We start from the raw sequence: 13458 nt of genomic DNA, 5'->3' as shown, positions 1-13458 counted from the left end.
ATGACTATTTGCGCTCCAATATCTGGTGGAAACTCAGGATTATATGACAAACTGCGCCCCTATATGCAGTTGTAGTAGCTCTGGGTGTAACGACGGTATGTGTATGTGTTGTCATGCTGGAAATCCAGGATTGAATCCCACCCCTTAACATACTTTCACATGTCTCTACTCTTAACATTTCCTATAATACTACTTATAGTAATAAATAAAAGAGATTTCTCACAGTGATTTGGTTACAGTGAAGGTCAGGGAGTTAAGAGAAGGATTTGATCCGGATAAAATTAACCATAGTTTTACTGTTAATATTGTAGTTTTAGTGGAAACTATCTAGTTCTGATGTACTAACCATGGTGTTACTAGAGTAACATGTTGTTAACAGTAGTTAGTAGTAACCATGTTTAATTTTGTGGTTACTATGATTTTACTACAAAAATACCATGGTGATACTATGGTTACTGTAGTATAACCATGGTTAATTTTTGTAGGGTAGGGGTAGGGGCTGGTGTAGGATGTCTGTGGGACTCCAAATAAACACAGTAAAAATGTAGTGATCCCACTATATTGTATGTTAGTATTTAAACAGGGGTGTAAGAGTATCTGCCACTATTTGCACTTCGGTGCAAATAGCATCTAATGCTATTTGCACTTAGTGCAAAAAATATGCTTTTTGTTGCTTTTTACACTTAGTGCAAATAGCCTCTGCTGAAAAGGAATGACAAATTCTGCAGGTAGAAAAGGGAGAGGAAAGAAAACTGAAATCACCCCTTTCTTATTTTAAAACCTAAAACACACAGATGTCATCAGATTAGAGGACCACATTGTACCCAAAATATAACACTTCAGAATTTCTCTTTGAGAAAAAAATGCTGCAGGGGGCCAATCAGACTTGACTGTGGTGGCTCTGAAACCCACTTGTTAAAACATATTACACAAGTTACCAATTCCTTCAGTGCTTCTTTTGATTCACTTAATTGTCGCCTCTTTGCTTACTTAGTTTTAAGGTTTCTCCACACTGTTAAAGCTTATTAAAAAGGGTATGGAAAACTGAAAGGTCGATTGCAGCACAACAGCTAATTTAACTTCTTGCTGTAGAGGCTGGCTGCTACTCGGCCACGGAAAGCGGAGAGAGTTACTCATCAAACCAAAGTTCATTTGAAATCAATTGAATTGCCCCGCTGCTTGACAGGAGTACAGGTATGATTACTTACTCATAGGAGAGGTTCAGTTCACCTGCCTGCACTTTCTTCAACTCAGTGAAGTGTCACTTTTTAATGGTCATGGAAAAATCTAATTTTCCACAAATTTCCAGCATTTCTTGGTGTATATCTATTCAACATACACATTTGCAAATGCATAAAATAGCACAATTACAGATGTGTTCTGGCCTCACTTTATCCAGTATGTGATGGTTGAAAATGGTAACAAATAATGATTAAATCTTTCAAAATATTTTAGTTTAATAATTATATCCTTGGTCATGGGCAAAAATACAGACAGATTAAATCACAAAAAGTATTACACCTTATTTTTTATTTTTAATATTAATATAACATATTACCATAACTGCCATTTTGAGATCTGGGCTTGGTAACAACCCTGTCTTATGTAGCATTCATCTCTTTAATACACTAGACACTTGTTTTATGTCTTATCTGGCACATCCTGTAAGAAAAGCTGAATGAAATGAACATGTGGAAGCTTTGGCAACAGATCAGTGGACAGCTGAGATTGAACACTAGTGGAAACAGCACAAACACAACAGCAAATCAGATGTGAGGGTACACTTTGGAACCCTGTTAATGCGGACAGAAGTGCATGGCTTTGATACATGGACCCAAGTTTTGGACCTGGAAATACAGATTGCACTTATTTTTTTTTTTTTGCATGTTGTTTAGAAACATGTCCTGAAAGCAAACCTGAACAAGCCCGATCCAAAAGCAACCATCTGAACACCTGACAAACACTGCATAAGAATTTCTTCATACCTCTCATTCGTTTGCATAACATGACAAATACTGGCCATTAAAAATAACCATTCTTCATACTCTCATGTGACTAGCTAAACACATTCCTTGCTGTCTATGCATAGTTTTCTCTCCTGACTTGATAGAATAATCTCTGTACACAATACCAACAACCTATTCAACATGACTAAACACAAAACATTCAAACACCAACCAAATTGTCATACTCTGGTGAAAATGCTAGCAAGAAATTTGATTCAGGGGATGATAGCTTGTATCTCAGAATTTACATCAAGCCTTTAATAACCACTTTAAACAACAAAAAGCCCATATCCCATAGAAAGATCTGACTGAAATGTCTCTAACTGTTGCACTGATCTGTAATTACTATGAACTTGAAATTACTGGGCAAATCTTTCTACACTCCAAAGCCAAAATAAAGTACTATTTCCTCACAAGATGAACTAATGAAAAGACACTTTCTCAAATGTTGATATTGTCTCTGGAGCCCTTACACAATTACTACCTTCAAGTAACTTCACTTCAAAAAAAGCACTCGGTTCCAAACATGTACAATGAAAGAAATTCCACAAAAGCACAATAGGAACAACAACCGAAACAATCAATGAATCTCTTGTGCCAGTGTGAATGAGAGCAAGGGTTAAAGAGTCAAACGAAGCAAAAGAGAAAAACAACTTTTCCATTAGCAAATGGAAAATCATTAGTGTTCCTATTTAAAGTTGAACCTATAACACATTATTGACCACATTTTCATCAGCTGTCCTCCATTTCCCCACCCAGTACCATACTTTTCAACAGCTACATTCTTCAAGGAAATAATATCAATTTCAAATATTTGCTTCTTTACTGCATCAAAAAAGCCTCAAAGTGTGTCTGAAGGTAGAACAAAGAGGTCCGTCAACAAATCCAGCTACATAATCACTATGAAAGCTGAGACGCACAAATGCTCACACACACAAGCATGCACAAAATACACCAAACCAACAAAGCAAATCTCAAAATGATGGGTCTTTATATGATCATTAGATGTTTAAATTATTCTCTTCCATGTACAGTTAATCTTTTACCTTAAGTCATAAGGAATAATGCATGAGAACCATAAAAACATAAGCTGAATGTATGGTGATATACACTACCTTAACATATTGTGTACATAGATTTTTTAAACATAGAAGTTTGACTGGGTCTGGCTCACAACAACATTTTTTCATAAAATAAATAAATAAAATAAAATAAAAACAGATTCAATTTAACTTCAAAGGTGAAGTGGTAATTTCTGTGCATATAGTAGCACCAAACGGAATTGCAAAAGTAAGGACTGTTTTCAAACATGTTTTTATGGAACCCCCCACATTGACGGAAGACACATGTGCACCAACATACACCGCCTCCACCTTGGCGATGCCCCTCCATCATATGTCATTGCCCCGGCAATTTTACCTTTCTAGATTCTGGCTTGTACGCAAGTTTTTTGTGCATGCCTCTTTGCGGTTTGATGTCAAAAGTAGAGAATAACCAGATAATTAAAAGCTCATGTTTTCTTGCTTTGTCTGATTTTTTTTTAAATAAGTTGATTTGGGGAAGTTATCAGCATACTGGTGTGCATGTAAACAGGCTCAATGTATTGATAGCGCCACAGAATGAAAAAAAGTTTTCAGGGAAATCAACTTACGAACGGCTTACTTTTAGTAGTGGAATAGAAGAAACTATTTTAACATTAAAATTACATGTTCGATAATTACACACTTCACCTTTATATTCATTTTCTTGCCCATGTGTCAAAAACTATGCTTTTGCAGAAATATAAAGGTTCTCTGCTTTAATATTTAGATCAGCAGAGATGTATTTTCACTGCTGGAACACCAGGCTTAACATCAAGAGTGTGAGATGTGTCCGTGTGTGTGTATGTGTGTCAGAAATAGAACAGATAACCAGAGAGTGAATGGAGAACAATAAACAGAAGACCACCACAGGACACAAACACTGAAAGCACATCGTAGAGAGCAAAGAATGATGAGCTAACAAAAAGGTGTGGCTGGAATTTTTCAACATTTATTTAAAAAAGTTTAATATATTTCTTTTTTGTCTTTTTTATTTTGTTGATACCTGAGAGAATCTTTCAAAAGCTTTCCTTTCCAGTCTCATTTCAAACAGATGTGGTGTATACATACATCATGCCCGCTCTCTACTCACACTCTCATGGCTGGGTGCATTTAGCTCATACTTGAGCACTTAAAAATAATCATCAACACAAAGCAAATTAAATGAAGTATCAGCTTAAGATAAACACACCAAACTTGAGGGCTTTGACACCACAATGCTGAGGGTGGCCAATTAAACTCAACTGTGTGGTTCTGCGCCCCACTTGATTGAATGTATTTCATTCGTTTCATTCAGTTGCTGATTTGCATATTGCATTTACGGTTCTCTCCACATGCTGTACAAGTACATTAAAACTGACTTCAGTACCATAGCTAATTAAATATGCCTCACTAATGTTAAAGGTCTGAGAGGGGAAAAAGTTCAACTCGTGAAATTAAAGTTTATACTTCAAGAAATGTTTTCTTAATTAGAATTTATGTCTTGTTTTCCTGTAAAAATATCTGTCAATTAGTTTTTTCGTTGAGGGTAAATCTAACAAAATGTGGCAAGCTTTTTGCTTAAAAAAAAACAAAAAACAACAATGTGCTTCATAAGTAAATATATCTTGCTTTAACCCTCCTGTTATGTTCAGGTCATTTTTGACTCACATGTCAGGGTGTTTTTAGTGATTACTAGGGCGTTGCTAGGTGGTTGCTGGGGCATTACTAAATGTTTGCAAGACATAATTAATTAAAAATTATTCTGATTTTGTTTAAACATACAATTAAAAAAAAAAAATGTATTCAATTTTAGATTTAAATGTTTTTTTGTTTTTTCTCAAAATGAAGGGTTCACTATACAGTATATCTACCGTAAAAGAATAGTACCACAATTGATATATAAGCGGAGCTCTTTCCAGAAGAAATGCTATTTTAAAACGCTTGTGTTTAATGTGTAAAACAAGCCTATGGCAATATTCATGTTTACAATCAATTTATACTGTACTCTACCGGGTCAAAACAGTTGTTTGAAATTTTTATCAAAATAGAAGTGTTAAGGATGTTCAGATAGTTCTACTAGAAATCAAAACAAAAATACTAATTAAGACAATGTGTTTTTTTGTCTGTATAAAAGAAATTAATAACTGGTTGACAAAAGCGAAAAAGTTTTATTGATCACCTCGGCTCATAGGGAATGTTTCATGCACCAGGGTTCATCTGTTTTTGAAACCAGCTATGCATGTCTAAAGGGGTTGATTTTCACAGAATGGAACTGATTTTCATTAATTACATTTATGAAAAAGTGCTTTTGTTGTCTAATAGGTAGTATGCTACCAATCCACCAAACCATGAGAGAGCGTTCAACGCAAACTCATACATACAACACAAAAGCATGCTACTTGCAGGGCAGTCTCTCAATAGAGTATTATCAGTGGAAAGTTGAGTTACCATCCTCATGTATGTGAGGTTAGGGACTTTTCTTGCCTTGTCTATGAAACTGACTGACTGATGAACAATCTGACTGAGGCTCATGCAGTTGCAGTGGGTGGGACTTTGGGGGTGGGAGTATTTAAAAAGATTACTTCTCATTGCATGCTATCAGAGGGTAGAACATTGCATAGACATTCTTGCAACAGGGCATTTTTTTGATCTATCTTTAAAAAAAAACAAAAAAAAACAAGGGTAAGAAATAAAACTATACCACCACCAAAGCAAACCAAAACCACACCGCAAACCAAAAAATTTCTCACACTTTTTTTTTTTTCTTGCCTTGTTTTCCAGTAAAAATATCTAAACTTCCTTAAAACAAGATATATTTATTTGAGAAGCAAAACGACATGAGGCTCAAAAAAGCGCATTTTATTTGCATGTGCTGTCTGCACTTTTATAATGTCCGATTTACCGAAAGTGCACTTGACTGCACATTTGGATTAGGTTAACTCAGATCAACACCCTTCTCCGTTATTTGATCATTACTGATTACAATTAATTATTGCTGCCATGATCAATAGAAAATGTATAGAAACATATCTTTTTAATCAAATGCAGTTTATAATTTAATAGCACAATGTTAATTGCACCAGGCAAATAGCACAGACATTTGTGAATGAATCTAAAATTAGCTTAATTTACTGTAAGTAGAAAGTAGGGTGGATTGTGGGTGGTTAGAGAAGATGACGCAGGTTTTTGCGATTAAATACTTCATGCAAATGTAGCACAACAGTTAAGTGAATTCACCCCTTAGTCCCTTGGTTACACAAACATCTAGCAAAAGTAGTAAGGTTTGTACTTAAAAGAAGGGAAAAAAAAGAATTTTCCAATGATGAAAGAAAAATAAACCTTGTAAGAAAAGTAAACTTTTAATTATTTGTTTCCCTCATTGGCAGACCCAGGCAAAACTTGTAGACTTCTGTGCTGATTATTTTAGAAAATCTGTGGAATTCAATTTAAAAAGTAAAATTTGTTAAATGAGTTGAGAGTACTACAGTCTTAATGTCTGCAAAAAGTATTATCACATTAGCTAAAATGATTAATAAACAAACATACAAAGGACAGGGAATGTGTGGACATTTGTGAATTATGGGCATCCTCTGCGGAGATTTCTGTGGAATTCTGTGCGTGCAGATTCTGTATGGGCCTGCCCATTGCCAAATAGCCTTTTATTGTTTTAAGCATTAATGTCACAAAATGTGATAATATTTTTCTGAAAATGAGTTAATATTGTCATTTTGCTTCTTAAGTTAATTAATCTTGTTTAAACGATGTTCGGATAATTTTACTAGAAAATAAGAAGGGAAAAATAACGAGTAAGATATTTTATTTTAATTAATTTTTTTTGCAATGCAGTGTCTGCTGTTACCCTCCCTCCTGGTGAATGTGTATGGACGTATAGAATCTGATTGGCAGTTGCTGGGCCAGTTAAGTGCTTTTGGGTACCGGACTATGCTTTTGGGGGTGAATAACAGTGAAAACCTATTCGCTACTCTCTGATGTTTCATCTTTGCTACACTTCCCCAAATCTATACCACTTCCTCCATTTCTCTGTCAGTTATCGGACCTATGAAACAGACATTATGTCTAGTTACCCTGTATGGAAAGAGCAGTCGATATCTCTGTGGTTTGAGTGCGGGGCGGAGGCACGGGGTTGGATTGTTAAATTCACGGGGCACTTCTTCATATTTGTATAGAACATGCACGTTTGCGAGTGCACTCAATAGTACACATACAGGTATGTGAAGCATTTACAGAGCTATGTAAGCAGTTTCACTTTACAAAATGGATTGCATTTGGGCCTCAACATCCAGCATGTGACGTTTGCATATGGTTAACACAGTGATTTAACCTTTCGTTTTATATTTACATCCTTGGTTATGGCCAAAAATGACAAAACAAGGAAAAACACATAAAAACAAAACCGAATAAAATATTGCACCTTGAAGACGGGCAATATATGCTTAGTAAGCTGTTTGTGTAACAACAATTTGACAGCACTATCCACTCTGCTGGTGACCTGAAGTGAGGTTCTAGTTCCCGGGCTTGGTTCCAGCCCAGTCCTGTCAGCTACATTCAATACCATGAAGTACTCTCTGCTGTCACAGATACACACAACTCCCTCTACAGCCTTCCAGCCATCCTGCATCCTGTCCGCTTCCATTACTGCCCATCACTTCACCGCAGACAGAGCCTTTTGGACGATGCCACACGGGCTCATCTGTTTACTGACTAATGTATGTACCTGGTGCAAATCTGAAACAGAATGGGCTCTCGGCTGTGAAGGCTGAAGAAGGACGCTGTGCGCCTCTGCAATCACATGAGCGCGACAAGCACATACACTCCATCGTACAATTCAACACATGCGTTGGATGCACTTTGACACAAGTGCCACACAGATCAGCACTCCTCCCAAGTTCATTTAAGCTTTGTGTTGTGTGAGGTATGAGTAGATTGTGTTTCAGTTTTTTTTTTTTTTCATATTTTCAGTTTCTGTTGCATTATTTAGCATATTTACGTATTTCTAGTCTTCTTTCGTAAAAAAGAAAACAAAATATAAAAAAAGAAAATATTCCTGTTTCTTGTTTTGTAAATTCCTCTTGATAAAAAGACGGACAAAAGACAGATACACAGACAAACAGAGCAATTGACTTATCAATACAAACTATAGTGAGGTGAAAAAGAGGTGAAATTCTTGTCTAGTTTACACTGCACGCATGGTCAAAAAGTGACTACGGCTGTTGTTTTCTCTCTTACATAGAGCAGATAAGCATCCAAAACGAACAAACACATTTCAGTTTAAAAAAAAGAAAGAACAAAACAAAAAGCACAATCAGCTCCAAGATATTAACTTTGTTCTGGAGTCACGCTTTTTTATTTGTTTTCTGGGTTTGTAATTCTTATTTTATTATATCTTTTTTTATCTCTTTCTATCTTTTGCAAAAAAACAAAGCCAAAAAAATTGAAGGTAAAGCAGCATCAAAACCCCTGCCATCAGCCAATCAGAACCACTGTCATCACAGCGTTGTCATATTTGAAGATGGAATTCCATACCGGCATTTACAGAATGCTGTTTCTCTCTCGTGATGACAGTCTGTTTGAGGTTTGTGGGTAGGTTCTCACTCTCTCTCCGGGGCGCACAACTGTCCGCAAGAAATAACATGGTCGTTCCATTTCCACTTTCTGTGATGTCATCGGTAGCCTCTGACTGGCTGTCTTCCTTTGCTTTGCAACCTCCCATTATAGAGCAAGAATGTAAAACTCCACGTTCTCTCTCCAACACTTGATTCTCTCTTTCGCTCTGCTGCTAATCGTTCACATTCATTCGGTGCTGCCATACTTTGCATGGCTAGGGTCGCTCCCTTGTCTCACAAGGGAAAGGCCCATTTCTGTTTGGTGTTTATCGAAAGCCACGACTGGCTTCAAGGGGAAGTGTGGGGGTGGGGGGCACAATGGTGTATGTATGTTTTTGAAAGTGTCTGTTGGAGTCCGTGACTGTGGCATGGCACTACAGCCCATACCTGGCATGTATGAGTGTTATGGTTGATTTAATACTGACACTGAGGGTATGCTCAGGAGCACATGTAGTTGTGGCCTCTGTTTGACAGAGAGTCCTTGGAAAGAGCTCATGCTTTACATGCGACTGAGCTGCTGTGTGATTGAGGGGGCCCATCATGCCTTAGTGCAAAAACTCCATGGAGGGAGATGGGCCATAGAAGGTGCCTCGGGAACCAGGGGTTTAATTGTTTGTGAAGATTTGAATTGGCTCTTTCAAAGCTAAGTGCTTTCTTTCAACTTCTTGTTGCCCCACCTTCCCAGCCCATTGCACATTCTCTCCGCCACCCTGAAGATTCCAGCCGACTCCTCGCTTCAATTTCATAAATTTTTACAAACTACTGCTTGGTATTGGAAAGGTAATAGATAACAGTGATAGACCCAGTCGGTTTAGGCCTGGCCACCTCGGGTCCTTCATCTTCTCACACGTTTAACTGTAGTTGTCTCAACAGCGCCTCTTCATAGTCAGCGGCATGAATGGTTTAGTTCGCTAGTCTGCCGAAAAATTAGCTTCCGTTTTGACGGAAATTTCAAAGTGACACTTGGTCCCACATGAACAGAAAAACAAAGACACAAAACAAACCCCATACAGAATTGTTCTCTCAGCCCAGAGTAAAGGGAGCTCGGAGAAATCTGACAGGCTACAATGAGTAATGGAAGGCCCTCCTGTCTACAGTGGTATTTCAACTTAACTGAGATAGAACTGAGAGAAATTGTGTTGTTTTTTTATGGCTGTCAGTGTGTGAATCTGTGTAGGTGCATGTATCCCTGCAGGGAAATCTAGCTAAAGATAACAGTTGTGTTTTGGAACATGCTCGCTGGTTTTTAGCTGGTCTAAGGCCCTGTTTACACCTGTATTAAGATGCATTTTGGGAGATCGAATCACAAGTGGACAGGCGAAACATTGCTATTTACAGCTGGTTGAAATATGCTTTTCTTTTTACCACTTGTGTTCGGATTTCAGGGGAAGGGTCCGGGAATCCACTAAATCATAGAATCATAAAATGCATACCTTGAATGCACTGTAAATCGCTTTGAAAAAAAAAAAAGTGTCGGCTTAATGCATAAATATAATGTAAACATTTAAAATATAAATATAATGACCAGCTTAGTCCAGCTAAAAAACAGCTACCATGTTCCAAAACACATCTACAAGCTTAATCTGGATTTCCAGCAGAGTAATTCCGTGTGTGAGTAAATGTGTGTGTGTGTGTGTGTGTGTGTGTGTGTGGGAGGAGGCTGAGGGTAGCTGCCCTGTGTCCAGAGGTGAGGTAGAACCTGTCCTGTCTTGGAGCCACAGCCAGCCGGAGGTGTGCCCACATTTGAGGTAAAACAAAAAACAAAAACAAAAAGAAACAACGACATCAGCCAGTCCGCCAGGGCTCGCCAGGAGTGTGTGCATGTGTGTTCACACAGACCGGGAAACAGTAGCATCTGGGCAGAACACAAAGGGGCTGGACTGAACTCTCAAAGTCCTGCATGGGAGTCCAGAACTACAGCACCGCAGTGCACACAGTAAAAATGAGGCATTTGAGTTTTGAGGTGTGTGTTTGAGTATATTTGTGTGCATATGTGTGTGTGTGTGTGTGTGTGTGTGCTGGGTCTGGGAGGATGGTAACTGGCTCCCTCCCAACACCTGTAAAACATACAAATCAGTGCGAATCACAAGTGGGGTGCCTGAATTTCCAAGTCTTTTGTGAAATCTCTCCTGCGCACTCTTTTTCTCTCTGCGTGACTTTGCTGGGAGAGAAAAGAGCTCGTTTATCATTCAGAACAGGCCAATGTGTCGACACACAAAGCCTGGACAAAGGTGAGTAGAACCACACACAAAGTTTTTAAGTGGCACCCCTGAATGTTCGCTAAACCACCAACCGAATGCTTTCAAATGGTCTGTATCCTACAGAGGAGGGAGGGAGGGCATATTTTCGAAAGGTCCCAAATCATTTTGAGAAGCTTTATTTAAATATAGCACCTGATTTGGTTTAGAAATATCCTCCCACTCCGCACACAGGCTCAATGTAACTAGTAAGAGATTAATGAGGTTTGTTCAAAATGCTCCACGTTTGTGTGGAGCTCGACATAACTACAACACGTGAGCGACAAGATGCCGGTGGTTACATTGCAATCTCACAAGAAATCTTTTTTTACGTAACTAAAGTTAACTGACCACTTCACAACCTGCTGAGAGGAATCGACGCCAGCTGCAACATGGCATAAACCGGCAAAGCCCTCGCGTCTTGTCAGAGGGCGTAGAAGTGCTCCTCCAGTTCTGAGAAGTTGGTGTGACAGTAGTGCAGTGTATGCGTACAAATGTATACACCCTCATTGAAGGTTGTGTCGCTCAGTAAGTACTACACTGTGTATGTGTGTATATTCTGTGTCTATAACTAAGGTGTTGGTAAACCAGTATAAGACATTATGCAGAGACAGAAGGGCCACCCGTAGGGAGTTTAGTGGATGGAGGGAGGGCTGAGTATTCTGTAAAAAGCAGAAAATAAAGTTGCCGACTAAGACCCCCATATGAAAGCTGTTCTGATGAAGACTCCTGCTGCTGGTGAGTTTTGGTGCGTGGAGTGGGGTGACAGGGGATGAGGAACACGAGTTCAAAAACGTTCCTGATTCTCCCGATCGCCTCACACCTCCTGATCCTCGAAGACCTCCAGGAAGAGTGGGGGGAAGAGTTCAGTGGGGCACTCCACCTTCATGTGCAGGAAGCGGCTGGCGTGGCAGGCTCCGATCATGCGTAGGTCCGTCACCTTCATCAGCAGCTTGGGCCAGAAATGGGGAATGTTGTGCTTGCGATAGTTGATGTAGTGTTCGAATGCCAGGAGGTACATCTCCTGACACTTCTCGATCTTCTCCACGCATGTCAGGCCTGTGCGATCTACAGAAGAGGAGAGGATACTCATTAGAGCCCTACAACTATTATTAAGCTAATCTCAATTATAAAAAAATAAACAAATATTGCACAGAAATCCAGTTAAGTGTGATGTATGTAATCTTTTTTAATGTTAAAATGCAGACTCCTACTCCAGCTTAATATGTAGAGACAATTACAAGTAATTCACTCACAGGTTGATTCCCCCGAAAATACTGTGGCTTAGTGGTGCTTTTAAAATATTGCTAAACCATTGAGTTTGTGCCCCAAAAACGTTTATTTAGTTTCAAACTATAAAATAATAGATATTTTGTTCAAAATGAAGAAAAAAAGTGTTTGGACACTTTCTGGTTGTCAGACTTTGTGGAACATGTTAATAGTTAATGGGATGGACTACACCTGTGGTTAATCTGCAAGGACACCTGTGAGAACTTCAGGGGAACTCAGTTCATATGCAGTGAAATTTAGACATTTTAAAGTGTGACTTAAGTGTCTAAAAGTGTCCAAAAACTCTTTGGGTCCACTGTATATTAGGGATGGGACAATATATGAAAGTTCGAAATTTCGAGAACCAAATTAAATGACAAAAAAACATCTAAGCAAAACTCGATATTGTGGCATTTGCAACATAGTTTTCTGCCCATGTGATCATAAATGAAATGACCCATCAAATATCAAAATCTCTGTTGCTTTTTGAAGTGCTTGAGGTGCTTGAATATAGCTGTTAGAAATGTAAGTACTGGAATACCTGGAAAATCACCTTGTTTTGTTAAAAAGTGCTTGAGATTAAAAAAGAAAATTTCTTCTGTGTAATGTGTGTCCATCAAAGATGAGGTCAACAAACTCAACTTTTATTGAAGTGTCTTTTAATATCCCTTCTGTTCTTTACAGTCAGTTGTTGATCAAAAAGTAAAAAGAAACATTAATTTTAAACACGCATAGCACGAATGTGGTAAAGAAACCGAGACAATTCTCTCTCGTTAATGTACGTGGAACCGGAACACTGTGAGACCGTAGTTGAACTCTTAAAGAGACAGTACTATTTTTGCGCTTTTAATACAAATGAATATAAACTCAATGTAAATACTTGTAAATTGTACACATTATTTTACCCAGTGGCAGCTCATATCACTATTATATATACAATTTCATGATTTAATATTAATTAATAGAATGTAGAATTTTTCTACTTCTAAAAAAAGTGAAAATGTGATTATAATAATAACAAACAAATTATATATAAACAAAATACACTTTCACATACTTTTTCAGGACAGGTTCTGTTCAGTGCTTTTGCTTGTTCTGCACCTGATCTTCCTGACTTTTTTTAAAGATTTATTTGTTTTTGTATATAGAAAGGTATGTGAGAAACTTTTATTATTTGAACTTTGAGCATTTACATTGTGTTTTAAAGAACTTTATTCTGTTGAGAAATTATAATGTGCATTTTGCTCAAACATTTTTCTAA

The 13458-nt window shown here is 37.9% G+C and overlaps 1 protein-coding gene across 9 annotated transcripts in view; it reads right to left on the bottom strand.

Annotated features, from left to right (window-relative positions):
- Nucleotides 1-1371: 1371 nt before the first annotated feature.
- The window catches only part of LOC127427490 (thyroid hormone receptor alpha-B), a 199600-nt gene continuing 187513 nt past the window's right edge, over nt 1372-13458 (bottom strand). For all 9 annotated transcript variants that reach the window (XM_051675136.1, XM_051675135.1, XM_051675137.1 and 6 more), the window contains one exon: nt 1372-11996. In XM_051675136.1, coding sequence (XP_051531096.1) covers nt 11746-11996 — 251 coding nt within the window. In that variant the 3' untranslated portion in view covers nt 1372-11745. The remainder of the gene's footprint in view (nt 11997-13458) is intronic.

This window comes from Myxocyprinus asiaticus, chromosome 36 (genome assembly GCF_019703515.2).
Source record: "Myxocyprinus asiaticus isolate MX2 ecotype Aquarium Trade chromosome 36, UBuf_Myxa_2, whole genome shotgun sequence".
Classification (NCBI taxonomy): Eukaryota; Metazoa; Chordata; class Actinopteri; order Cypriniformes; family Catostomidae; genus Myxocyprinus; species Myxocyprinus asiaticus.
This window is presented reverse-complemented; position numbering and strand designations above follow the sequence as displayed.